This window comes from Plasmodium gonderi, assembly GCF_002157705.1.
Source record: "Plasmodium gonderi DNA, contig: Chr07, whole genome shotgun sequence".
Taxonomy (NCBI): Eukaryota; Apicomplexa; class Aconoidasida; order Haemosporida; family Plasmodiidae; genus Plasmodium; species Plasmodium gonderi.
In genome coordinates this window covers 994,116-1,008,910 of record NW_021628932.1, presented here as the reverse complement: position 1 = coordinate 1,008,910, position 14,795 = coordinate 994,116, and the positions used below count along the sequence as shown (strand labels likewise).

The following is a 14,795-nucleotide window of genomic DNA, read 5'->3' as shown; positions in this document are numbered from 1 at the left end:
ATCCTTTGCAAGTAGAAACATACAAGATGCATTTTTTAAATTATGTCAGTTGATTCTTCATGTGTGTAGGTAAATAAAAGCATATATGAAAGAATTATTCACAGAATAACGCAAAAAAGGGGGTGAAAAAAAATAAGGTGAAAAAAAAGGGGAATAAAAAAGAGAACGTCTAAATACGGACTCGCAACGGTTCATATGACCTACGTGTCTTAGTGCCGCTTCTCCACTCCACAGAAGGAAGAAAAAGTTTCCAAAGAGGGGATATAACTTTTTATGTGAAAAGTTCTCATTTCTGCAGAAATTATTTCCTATGCTTGTTCACACGGTTCACTCAATTCATGGGACATTTCTCGTCCATGCTAAAGGAGTCACCCAAAATGCTAATGTAGCTATACTATGTGATGATGTGTACAAAAGCATGAAAAGAAGAGATTTTTTTTTAAAAAAGTTATTTTTGTCGGCGTCATTTTTTTTTTTTTTTTTGTGATATAAAATTTGACGCAATCTTCTCTTATTTATGGTAGTTTTATTCAGTTTTGAATAGCATGACTTTGTCATATTTTTTTTTTTTTTTTTTTTTTTTTTTTTTTTTTTTTTTTTTTTTTTTTTTTTTTTGCTTTTATTTCGCTACCTTTTGTGCTTTAGCTTCGACATATTTTACTCTATTTTGTTGTGGTAGTCCAATAAATTGGGACATTATCGAATGGCTTAACGAATACCATATTGTGCATTATATTGTTTTACCCAATCATCATTTTCCTTTTAATTCCTGTATTATTTTATTTTTTTTTTTATTTCCCCATTGAATTTCACTGTAAGCATGAAAATGCGAAAATAAACTGACAAAACTACTTAAATAAATGATTACAAAATATGTAAGGATTCATGGAATGCAAAATTTAAAAACAAGCCTGAGAAACTGGAATGTGATTTTATAGAATAATGCCTCATAGTAATAGCATCGCACTCGAAGGAATATGTGCAACTGGAGACGAGCTCATTTGTTCTCATGAATCTATTTTTCTTCAATGACTCTGTACACACAAGCACATATACATATATATTTTTACACAATACATGATTCTTCGTTCATCTTAGTTATGTTCCTTTTTTTGTGTAAGAAATGCTAAGCGTACAAACATGGCACAGCAGCAACCAGGTGAATTTGCTCTTGCGAGGGAAATTTGTTAAGGGTAGCAAAAAGAACTTTCTTTTGGCTGCAAAGGTAAGCTTAACATCCTGTCCCTTGGGGCAGCTGTACATGCCCCCCCTGCCTGCTTGCAAATGTGCGCATGCACAAGTATGCATTATGGTGTTTGTTCATACATACATATAATGCGTGTTCGTGTACATATATAATGCGTGTTCGTATACATATATAATGTGTGTTTATATATATATATATATATATATCTATAATGTTTTTGCATGTATGCATCCTCATCCTGCGGATGGACGGCTTTTCCCCTGCTCTCGTTGTGCATATCTACACAGGACACCTATCTGGAGCTTCTAACGAGTGACTATAAAGAAACTATATACGTTCAAAACACCTTCCTTAAGATAATATATTTGCATGTAAGCCCGAGAATATTCAAGAAGTTCGCCCACTATTCACAAACAAAAAAGAAAAAAAATACATACACACATATATATATATATATGTACATACATATTAGCTCTATTTAACCGGCTTGTACATTTGTTTTACTCCACATCTATCCCCCCTAAATACTTGCACGAACCGTTTACACCACTTTAGTGTGTACAATGAATTTATTGGACACAGGTGATGGTTGTTATGTCACCCCTACTTGACGACATGTGCACATCTATCATACTTCTCGTGGTTACCCTAACAGATTCAGGAAGAAAAAGAACAAGACGAATTTCTCATAGCAGATGAAAAATTAAATTTTCGAATTTTAAAATTCGATGGATGTTTCGTTGAGACATGTTTCCTGGGAAATTTCCATTCAAAGAAATTAAAGAAGTATCTGGCATATTCAAAATTAAAAAATGGAAAGGAAAAAAATAAACTCATTGAAGAATACTCGAAATGTATTAACGTGTGTAGTATAAAGAATTTGTTTTTTGTGTGCATTGAAAATTTTATTTTTTTTCGAAAAGTAAAGGATAATAATTGGGTTAATAAACAATTAAATGAGTACTGTTGGAATTATAATTTTGGTATAAAACATATTTCAAATGAAAGAAACTTTAAAATTTTATATGATCCTATGAAGCTAAGACATTACATTATATACAAAAATAAAAATGGAAGAAAGCGGTTTAAGTATATCACCTCTTCCCTCAAGGATGGACACATGTCTCACATTTACAAGTTAAGCGGGAACGGATTCTCGTCAAAGGATGGTACTAGATACAACGACAGATTGGGTGACAGACAGGGTGGAAAATTGGGTGACATTCCTCGTGGCAAAGGTGAAAACAGAAAACACCCCTTGATGAAAAAAAGAAAGTGTCCCATTAAGTTGACAAAAATTCGCATCGAAAAGTGTCTAAAAAAAGATTCATTCTATTTGAAATTTCCTAAAAATATTTCTTTCATCACGCATTTAAAATGTATGACTCAGGATTATTCGAAAATCCAAAGTTGTCTGTTTTATGATGATAATGCAAGCACATGCAATGATTTCCCAAATGGGCAATGTTGTGGTACCACTAGCTTAAATACCATTCATAGTGAAAACTCCATGAGAGTATCGAATAATATTGTTAAGGATCTCTCAAATAAGTCATTATTTATTTTATTCAAGAGAAATATACCGAATGGACGGAACAAAATGGAAGAATACACCCCAGTAAACACTCCGAACAGAGTGAATGAAGAGGACGAAGAAGGAATTAATGCATCCCATGGAAGAAGTACTACTCTAAGTAATCCCAGCAAACTTGGATCCACTTCAAAGTATCAGAGATCTCATTGTTACGATAGAAATCAAGAAAATATCGAAATTAGGAGAAGGAGAAGACATGAATCTAATGATAAAAAATTTCCAGAGAAGATATTTTACAATGTATTTGATAATTGCATAAACTTAAAAATTTGCTTTATTGCAAGCGTTATAAGAAACAATAGCAGTTACACCGAATTTGTTAAAAATATATTATTTCTATGCGAAAAGGAAGAAGAAGAAATAATGAAATTAAAAATTCATTTATGGAAAACCAAATTGTTTGAGCAAAAAGATTGGGATATACTTAAAAATGGCAGTAATAATTTTCATACTGATGAGAATGCTCTTAATTATAATAATTTCTTCATAAATTACTTCTTCCAAATTAATCAAATTTATTATAACCATGATAATACACAAGATGACGAAATTAGAATAAATCATTTTGACTCTTGTCCATTGTGCACATACTATTTTTCAAAATTGAAACATTTCCAAAGGGACCCTATATATAACCACATTTTCGAAAGAAACTTTCTTTGTCGACAAGGGAGTGAAGAAATGGACCATTCAACAGAAGGAGACGTTTCAATGCATACAAACCGAGTTACTTCCTTTCTGTTTAATCTCAGCATTAGATTGAAACTTCTTCTCTTTTACTTTTCCATTTTTTTCTACTCAAGTAGTAAAACTTTGAACAGTTCGTCCGTGATTATATTGAAAAATCAAAGTGGAAATCTCTCCATTTTACGTGAGTTATCAATGCATATTTATTTTTTGAATACTTTTATTTTTCACATTTTCAAACATATGTGTAACCATCTGGAGGATGAAAACGCAAAGGGAGTTCATCTTTTAACCAATTCAACAATTGGAAAAGTTATTTTTAGGGAAGAGAATTCTACTATTGCACATTTGCACCATGCTAAGAAGGACCTAGTGCATCAGAAGAAAAAAACGAACGATACAGAGAAGAAAAATTCAGAAGGATCTATTCAAAATGGAAACGATGGGCTAACTGATGAGAATCTATTCTTGATAAAACAGAAATTAAATTATCTCATTGAGGATTACATTATTGCATGCAAACAAGGGGATAGTGTAACAGCTCAAACTGATTTGATCAAATCGAATGGCCACAGTTTAGAGAGAAAGCAAAGAAAGGTATCAAGTGATACTTCAGCATTTCATTTTGCACGTGTAAAAAGTTTGATAATGAATATGATGAATTTACAATTCTTATCTCACACCCTTTTGAAGGAAATGAATTTCGATTACAAAAGGGTAAGAGAAAAATTATTGCAAGGGAAGAAGAAAATGGAGAGGAAGCTGAAGAAGAAGGAGGAGAAGAAGGACGACGATGGAGAAACGAGTGTAAAAAATATGGGGACAAATAATCAATATCGATTTAACCATAAAACACACATAATACTAGTTACCTCAAATAACAATGGAAAGGCAAATATTATATTCTTTAAAAAAACAAGAAAAAAAAAAAAGATCACCGCTGACAATATTTTAATACCTGTCGGGAAATTATACCTCACCATGGAGGTTGAAAAAATTGAGAGAGTTATAAACGACTCATCATTTGTTTTATTTACAAAAAAGGAAATAGTTTTTATTTTTCATTTTTCCAGAACTTATGGTACCAACCTGACGTTAATAAATTTTAGCCTGTCTCATTATACCGATATGCACTATGTAGAAAAAATAAAATTTTTCAAAATTGTAAAAAAAAACAATGTGTACGAGGAAATAGAGGGGAATATTTTATTTTCAGATTATTTTTCAAAATGTATCAACTTAAACAATTTTATGAATATCCCTCTAGAGATGCGATTCTCCCCTTGTGTTAAAAGCGGGAAACAAGCCAAACACAAGCACAAGCACAAGGACAAAGTTAAAATAACAAAAAAGACATTTTTTCCGAGCAACCAAAATTACATAAACTCCTCGGATTATTTTTACCAATTAAGAAATGTTCCATATATTGACAGCTTTTACACTTATTCATTTGTGTATAACTATGAATATAAATTTTTTCATAAAACATGTGCAAACGAATGGGGGTCACCCTCCACACCTAATTGTCAATATGTTTGTGCGGATATGAAAAACGGGATTGTAGCAATTAGTACACACACATCTATGAGAACTGTCTGTTTAGATGACCAGCATATCAATGGTGTTATATCAGAATGGCAAAATAAATCACAACAAGAGCCCAAGACAGAATCACGAAAAAACAGAAGAAGTTCTATACATTCTCCTCCCATTCTTATCTCACTCAAAATCAGTAAAAGTATCTTTAACGAAATATACAAGAGAAGAAAGTGCTCCTTTTTTAACCATTCACAAGAAGACGATAGAAATAAAAGAGCGATGTCAAACAAGGGATCAGTTGAAGAGAATAACAAAATGAACTCTCGGAAGAGAAAAAAACGTCAAAAAGGAATTTTAATCTATCGGAATAATGAAAATTATACGATCAACAGGAACAAGAAAAATTGTTATGAGGATGAATTGCTCATAGAAAGAGAAGCACAAAAAGGATGTAAGAGTATAAATTATTTTCCAAAAGAAGATACATTAAAAAAAGTAGTAATAATAATACCATTAGGAAACAGTGAGATGAATGAAACCAATTTCACAGGACGTCCTTTCATTAAACGATATTTATCAATTGATCTTATAAAAAAAAAAATGATTGTAATTATTTTATTATTTGATATGCTAACTTCGAGAATGATAATAAAGAAAATCAATTTTGAAAGAATTAATATGACACTACAAGGGGATGAGAATACTTATTTCACTAATTTAATCGCATCATCAAATATTTTTTGTTGCATACACAGTGAGAGGGAAGAGCATGTGACATCTGTCAAATGGAAGAATAATTACAAAGCAGATACAAATAAAAGGGAGAAAAAATTCCAAAGATATGAACATGCTACACTTCCCCAATTCGTTGAAGAAAGCACGAATTTTATCCTAACATTGAGTAAGAAGCAAAAAGATGAGCTGTTCATAATCAAGTCTTATGTACAGAGAGAATCATACCAGAAGAATATATGGTATGATTGCAAAGAAGTAAGAAAGGCACATTACACGTATAACAAAACAAAAACAATGAAGGACTACAAATATAAGGAAAAAATAAACAGGAATAACTTGGGATACATGAAATGTAGACTCAATATGTCAAAGGAATTGAGAGAAATTACTAATTTGTGTAAACGCTCGACGGAAGAAGCGAAAAATAAAACAGATGATAATCACATTGTGAATGTGAAAAAGTTAAAAGAGAAAATATCAGATAAATTAATTATACTTGATAAAAATAGAGATTTATACAAATTAAGTATAGGTAATAAAATACTTTTAACAAAACATACAAATATACACTTGGATACATCTAGTACGAATATGTTTATGATAAAGTTTGACAAGAAACTTAGTATTCTCTGCATAACGAATTATTTCAAGTCCTTCTATTTATATATACGAACGGAGGATTTATATGAAACGTGCGAAAATTCGATATCCTTACTAAGTGAAGAAAGAAGTAAACTCAACCTAAGTACACACATGTTCATTACATCATTAAAAATAATTTCGAATGATAATTCAGAGAAAGCAGGGAAAGAAAAAAAAAAAATAAAAAATAAAATTACTACCCATGAATGGGATCCGCAACAGTGTAACGAACAAAAGTATACATTTAAAGTTATCAAAGAAGAACACGTAGACGCTTTGAATCTAATTAAAGACAAAATAATATTTGCAAAACGGATTTGGAAAAGAGGAAGAAATAATTTTTATGTTTTACAGCTGAGTATGAAATACATTGTTATAAATCAGTTTCATGTTAATATACATAGCAAAATACCATTAAAAATAGTAAGTACTTCCTCATGGGAACTCTCATCGTCCGTTTTAAATTATCACTTTGATAATAACATTCTTGCATTGTCATATATAAATTGTAATGTCGAATTGTTTTACTTAGACATGCTGAATAATGCATGTTTACTAATTGATAGCATCCAATGTACTGAAAGGGTATATTCCATATATTTTGCATCCAAAGTAGATAAAAAATTCACACCACCAAAATGGATTAAACATAATTACAGTTACATTTTACTATGTATAGGACTAAAGAGAAGATGCAAAATGAAAATTTATTACATCAACAGTAGTTTTAATATTCCATTCCTCTCAGAAACATTACCTACATTGAAAAATTCTACAATAATGTTAACCCAGTTACACGAGAATATATGTGAAAATGTTATTGAAGAAAACGACAAGATGACACAAAGTGGAACGAAATCTGAGATGGATTTGAACATAACAAAAAATCTCCGCCACATTTATTCTTTTGAGATATTGAAAAATACTTCCAAAGAAACTGGCGTTGCGGGAAGGACAAAAAATTTTGTGTCAGATTTTTATGAGTATACTATAGACACATTAAATGATCATTGTATTATCACGGGGATTGTGAAATTGAACAATTTTCTTTTGATTGGAACTAACGATGGAGTTGTAAAAGCGTATAATATTTTCTGTTATAATAATATCCCACGGAATGATTTATTTTTACCTAATTTCTGTATCTATAAAAGTCAGAAGAGAATAACAAAAATGTATGATGAATTTTTATTAGGGAATAATTCTGTTTACTTTGTAAATCCATTAAAAGGGGATGGTGATAAACCATTGACAACTAAAAAAGTTGTATATAAAAAGAGCTTCTATGTCGTTGCATTTTGTGAAAGCAGTATGTTTATGTTCACCTCTGACAGAGTTAAATTGAGACATTTAGAGAGAAAAAAAACAAATTGTATGAATGGGAGAAGTAGTGACCATGCGTGTATTCACCATTTTGTGTCTCCCGATTCTGACCACGGTTCTAGTAGTGGGTGGAAGAACTATTTAGAAGAAATGAAGATGAGGATGGACGCTTATTTGGGAAATCTGCTTAATTTAGAAAAAAATAAAGTTAAGTGCCTGGTAAGAAACAAATGCATTGGAGAAAACGCCATTCCGAGTAAAAACATTTTCGTTTTTCCCTTAAAGATTTTCAAAAAGAAGAGTACAACCCCCTTTAGATACCCGCGCGAGGAAAGCGAATCCGATGATTCGGACGAATCGTCAGGATTTCTTAAGCCAGAGGGGGGGGGGGAGGTTGAGCCGCCAAAAATGCTAGAAGCGCTAGAATCGTCAAAACAGCCAGAACCGCTGGAACCGTCAAAACAGTCAGAACCGCTAGAACCGCCAAAACAGCTAGAACCGCCAAAACAGCTAGAACCGCTAGAACCGTCAAAACAGTCAGAACCGCTAGAACCGTCAAAACAGTCAGAACCGCTAGAACCTGTTGACCTGCGCAAAATCGTTAACCCGCCCAGTGAGATAGCAAGTGGTCCCGCAGAGAAAACAAACGCTAAGGGGCATAATGGCTTTCTGTACTGGTTCTGCAAAATGAGTGAGCAGGATATGATGACCCCACCCAGTTCTCATTTCGACTATTCAAGAATTAACCAAAAAATTGTCAAAGTAAAATATGACATGAACGTAAATAATATTATCCTAATAAAAAACAATAACAAAATTTTTCCTTTCATAATAATTATCTCCATCAATCTTAAACTTTATTTTGGTCTCATTCAAATAAACATGTTATGTATTGAAAAAATGAAGAAATGTAAAGAGGAAAGTCAAATTGAAAAATTCGTAAAGTTTGATCCTACTCCTTCGTGTAATTTGCATACACAAAATTTTGTTCTATATTCTGAACATGTTAATAAGAGGGGGAAAAACGATTGTCATAAAAAAGGGATCAAGCAGGATCTCTTAAAAGAGGAGGAAAATGAATTCTCAAAGGAAGAGGTCAGTAAAAGAGATAGCATATCAGCAAGTGGAACTAACCGAATATCACATAAGAATAAAGAGAAAGGAAAGGGAATAGGTACGCACTGTAGTGGAAATCACATGTGTCTAAAATTCAATAGGAAAATTATAAAATTATTTAAAAATAACAACATATCGAACGTGTTTCTGATAAATCTAGACAGAAATTATATCCTCAGGGAGTTGTTCGAAATTTGTTCGACGACTGAAAAAGGAGAAATAATTGAGGTCATTGAAAATGAGACTAGGAAAAACAAGGAAAAAAATAACAATTCGAATGTACATACGCAACAGTGCACATATCCAAGTAGTGATTCTACAAAACATGGCACTGTAAACTTTAGCGCTTCACGTAGAAGGTATCATAGAGGAGAAAAACGTTTTGTCAAACTTCTCGTAAATATGAACGAGCGTGATTCTGACACAAGTGATAGAATTAACTCCATGTGCATATACAACCAATTATTCTTAAGAGATCATAACATCTTTTCACAAAACAAGCATATATTGTATCTTCTTCGAAATCAGTGCATAAATTTTGAAAATAGATTCTATGCCTTCATATTTTATAGTACATTCAGTAGAGGGTTTCAGCTGAATTCATTTTTTAAAGACAAATTCATACGGAATAATATAGCTACAAATTATGACATGCCTAACTTTGATTCTCCAAATGATGACCCAATGAAGGGTATATCATACTGGGAAAGTCATTGTGGGCTCAAAATTGAAGATCAGAAAAAGGATATGTTCCTTAATTACATGCACAGTGTTTGTCAAGCATTGGTTATGCTCATTCGGAAGAAGGTACTAGCTGTGATTAGTCAAAATTTATTTTTCAATTCGAGCTATAAGAAATACAGAGAAGGGGAGTTAGATCCCTATAGCCATATGCAAGCGAAAAATGAGAAAAAAAATTCAACGGGAATGTGTGAACCCATTTCGAAAGGAATCCACAGAAGCAGTGCTACAAAGAAAAATAAAGGAAGTGGAGACAACTCCAATTGCACAAAAAAGCAACGGAAATTTGGAGACAACAACTTTATACAATCAGAAAATATAGACAACCCTGCTAATTTGTCAAATGGGAATGGTTGTAGTGGCGATGGTGGTAATAGTAGTAGTATAAAAAGCTTTTTAAAAATTCCATCAGGAGAAAAGATACCCCCCGAGGGACCAAGCTCTAGCCGAAATGAATTTTTAAAATGTTCAAAAAAGAAAGAAGAGGAGAAGGAGATTAACCTTCTTGATCTGAAAAACGTAGGAAAGGAAATGAATTCAAAAGTGTGCAGTAAGAGAAAATTTATTCAGAAAAGAAACTTTGTGACAAAAAAGCTGTTTGATCTTTTGTTATACTATATAAACAACATACATAGAGAAAGACTACTAGGGAGAACAGGTCTTACGGAATCATCATATCCAGAGGAAGTTCAGGCGATGGATGAATGTAATCGATTTTGTGAAGCCCATTCGAATATTTCTTCTAAAGGAAGAGAAACAGAAAGTGCGATGAAAACTCCAAAAAAGGAGAAAAATGGAATAACCCTAGAAAATAATGGAAAATCTAATTACTACCTAACCTTCCTCGTTGTGCACCTTAAAGGAAGCAAATATCACTTTAGCAGTGTGACCGAATACTACAAGATAGTAAATAAAAAGGTTCAAAAAGTGAAAGACATTTTCGAAATGGACTTATCAGAATGCCTCATGGGGGGAAAAGGAATCGAGAACAGAAATTCCTCAGGTAGGAGAAATGGCCTTGAGTACTTGGCACATAAAAAAGAATACATAAAAATTAGAAGAAAAATAATACTTAAAAATGGCTATTTTAACCCACGAAAAAGAAATAGAAATTGGAGCACAAATGGGAGCAGAAGTGTGAGCATAAATAGAAAATCCAACATGTTAGCATCTCGACAAGGTACTGCATACCGGATGCAGGAAAAAAAAAGGGGACGTAAGCTGAATCGAACATCATTTAAAGAATTCTTAAGCTGCTTAACTCAAAGGAGTGAAAAAATAAAAAAAAGGAAGGAAAAATACAAAAAAAAACAAATTTGCAATGTGAAGAAAAAGGATGAAAGTTATGATTGCCTTTTCATATATGTGAATAACCTGCGGTATCAATATCGAGAAATTGTCCTATGTAGATTAAAAAGAAAGATTAACAAGATGCTTAAATTTGACAGAAACGATCTCTTCCTCATGATGAAGATTGATTTGCACTATGTCTTTCTGCTGAATTATAGAAGGCAGATTTCCTTCTGGATTAATATCAAACATGTGTATAAAAATATACTTGTTATGCGTTTTGAGCACAAAACTGTCTCGAATATATCAACGAATCAGTCGTGCAAATCGTGCGAATCTTACAAACCGTGCGAATCTTACAAACCGTGCGAATCTTACAAACCGTGCGAATCTTACAAACCGTGCAAATCGTGCAAATCGTGCGAATCTTACAAACCGTGCGAATCTTACAAACCGTGCGAATCCTACAAATCGTGTACAATCCATGAAGGGACGAACTCCTCAAGGATGGATGTGACTATGGATCATAAAATTCGGCCAATGGTGGGAACCCCCTTCCCCACAGCAAGGACACAAACAGATAAAAATTCCTTGATATTCAAAAAAATGAAACGAGAAGATATTTTAGATTTATTCCTTAAGAATACCTACTCAAACCCATTAACATACATGGGTAAGAATATGAAAAACATAATGGCCTTCCTCAACAAGTTTATAATATTTACTCAAAATAATAATATAGTGATTCTAAAAATTGTACTTTCAAAAAGTAATCGGAAAATTGTAGGGCATGGAAATGGAATAATGGAATGTATTTTACAGAATTGTGTTTATGATAGGAATAGACTACTCTACTGCACGGAAGATGGACGAATAATTAAATTCTCTGACGTATTTAAACATCTAATAAGAAAACAGTATGTTATAAGAAAAAAGCCAATAGATCAGAAAAACATAACAGAAATGGAATACATAGACAGTTTGATCAAAGATAGAACCATGACAGAATCGATCAGTAATCAAAATGGAAACTCCCAACACCGTGGCACCAGCACAGGTGGAAGTTATCAAACGGAGAGAAACGTCAACGTCACGCACGCACCTCAACTGAATAATACACAGATGAGGAATGCACAGATGAGGAATACCCTAATGGGGATCAGTCACCCCGAGAGAACCTCCAATAGAAGGGTAGTGGAACAGACAAGGAACATAAACCGAAACGCATATACAAACAGACAGTATGACATGATGAAGCAAACGGAAGAAAAGTATGTCGATATATTTGCAAATTATATATTCGAAGATTATTTTAAACGTAGTGAGAAGGAATTTTTTTATCCTCTAAAATATGAGATAGTTGAGCACTACAGGAATTTTGAAAACATCGAAGAGATAAATGACATGAATGTACATGAAAATAAAGTGCTAATAATTACAAAAAGTTACATACGCTTATACGAATATGATGAGACGAAAAATTTTTTATTTCTACAATGTTGTAACAGTTTTTATAATATTAACAATATATATGTAAATGAAAGGTACAGAAAATCGTTAGTTCTGCGTGGAATTTTTGAAAATGTGAATATCATATCGAAACGGTATGTTTCCATTTATTACGTACTTTGGAAAGAACTACGACACATAGGAAACTTAAAGTTTAGAAATGAAATAAAATTTATTTTCGAAAATAAACTCCTCAGCAATATCCTTGGATTTAATATGAACATAAATAAAAAGGAACATATTATAGATAGCTTAAGGACATATCATAAACTTTTTTACAATTTTTTTCTTATTGACACAAAGTGTAATATTTTCACCATATATAGTTCCCTACTTAAAGAAGAAAATAGTGAAAAACAAAATTATTTTTATGATGATAATAGAGCTGTTCAAATATGTTATGATCTCATGCTATTTTTTCAAATACTCATTAATGGGAAGAAAAACAAACAAAACAGACAACAATATGACCTGCTTAACCAGACTTTTTTACACAAAGGAAAATACACGAATTCGAAACAAATCAAAAAACTTCAAAGGAACTTTTTTTATAATAAATATTTTATCAAAGCAAAGTACAAAACTGTTTTAACCATTTTTATACATAGAGTATTTATCTATATGAATAAAAAAATAGTATTTTTAAAAAATATTTTTTCTCAAAGTTTTACGGATAACTTCTTACTAGAATTAAAATTAAGAGTATATAACAGAATACTCAAATTAAGTTCATACGAATTTTCAGATAGAAAAAGTGCTTTTCACTTGTTAAATTATATGTATGATTTGAGAGCCAATAAGAATATTCCCTATTTTTCTCTCAAATCAAGAATACAAGATTATGATGATATCATAACAACTGAACTTTATAATATGAAAATCTCTCCCACCTCTACTCTACATGCAAAAGAGGGAAAACATGGAAATTTAAATGATCATCTCCAATTTCAATGTAACAGCGGAGACAAACCACCTGATTACATTTTGCAACAATACACATTTACATCACCCACTGTTATGAAAGAAACTTGTTTAGAAGAGACTATCACGCGCAGAATTGAAGATATTAATAAATACCGATTCGAGCCTATAAAAGACTACAATGATGTTGTAAGAAACAATATAAGGGATAACTCATACTATGATGTGGATTTTTATTATTTCCTTGATTGCACGTATAATATGGAAAATTCCTTTTCGAGAAAAGCAAAAGTTGTTGAATATAAAAATTTTTTAAAAAATAGTTTTGCAGACAATTCTCTATTTCAGATTTATTTTCATTTTTTAATATACATGTCAAATAATCCCAATATGTTTTATCACATCAAAAAATATTTACATTTCCATCCATACTCAACCAAGTTATTAAAAAATAATACATATTACTTTCATATGGATTTACTCAACATTATTTTTCATTTTGACAACAATGCATTGGGTGAATTCAAAAGTGTTCTCAGTTTATTTCCTACGAGCCCTTCTCTGGACGAAGTTTTCAAAGCACTTACATTATTGTGCACCCCATTTTCGAATGCTTAAAGAGATCACATTTTCTCTCCAACGTGTGGGGATCTCAAACAGGTGTGCCTAAAAATGCAGGCACGAATATGTATCCATATATATATGCATGTGTATGTGTGCGTCTTCCCGCCGAGAGTTATATAGTACGCTCTTTCTTCTTTTTTTCCCAATTTTTGGCTATTTTTCCCTATTTTTTGCTATTTTTTGCTATTTTTCCCTATTTTTTGCTATTTTTCCCTATTTTTTGCTATTTTTCCCTATTTTTTCCTTTTTTTTGCTATTTTTTTTTTTTTTCTTTTTTTTTCCTGTGTGTGCACAAAGTCTTTACCCCCAAGGTTCCTCCATCAGAACACATGACCACGTTGTGACTTACCCAAATACACATTTTACATGCATGCCATTTTGCACACAACTTTGCATGGGGTATATATATCCGACGTGCATTTCGTTTTGTGTGTATGTGTATTCATATGTTCTATTGTTCTATGGTTTGTGCACACACACGTGCACTCAATCATTTGGTGTTTGTCCATCATCTCTTTTTACTAATAATACAAAATAAACACATTTTGTTTTTGCTATGCAGCTAATGTAGTTACAATTTTACTAAATCCATCAGCACGTATATATGTTCATATATATATATGAACATATGTATGCCCCATAAGGTAAATACTTATGAAGGTGCACATATCATATAGTCCCTTCCTTGGGAGTAGCATTAGCTAAATTTTTACGGCGCCTTTTCTTAAAAACATTAAAACCATTGGATCACACATATTTTTAATTTTAAATTGTAAACAAACGGAATAAAATATATAAATATTTGCATGTATGTTTATATGTATATATAATGAGGTTACATTGATGTGTGTACATCAAAAATGCAGA

The 14,795-nt window shown here is 31.9% G+C and overlaps 1 protein-coding gene across 1 annotated transcript; it reads left to right on the top strand.

The window, feature by feature from the left end:
• Positions 1 to 1,123: 1,123 nt before the first annotated feature.
• Positions 1,124 to 13,922, top strand: PGO_072060 (hypothetical protein, conserved; the record flags this gene model as incomplete). The annotated part of the gene is made up of 3 exons (XM_028687079.1): positions 1,124 to 1,225; positions 1,495 to 1,578; positions 1,863 to 13,922. The coding sequence occupies 3 exons, from the start codon at positions 1,124 to 1,126 to the stop codon at positions 13,920 to 13,922; spliced, it is 12,246 nt and encodes a 4,081-aa protein (XP_028542880.1).
• Positions 13,923 to 14,795: the final 873 nt, after the last annotated feature.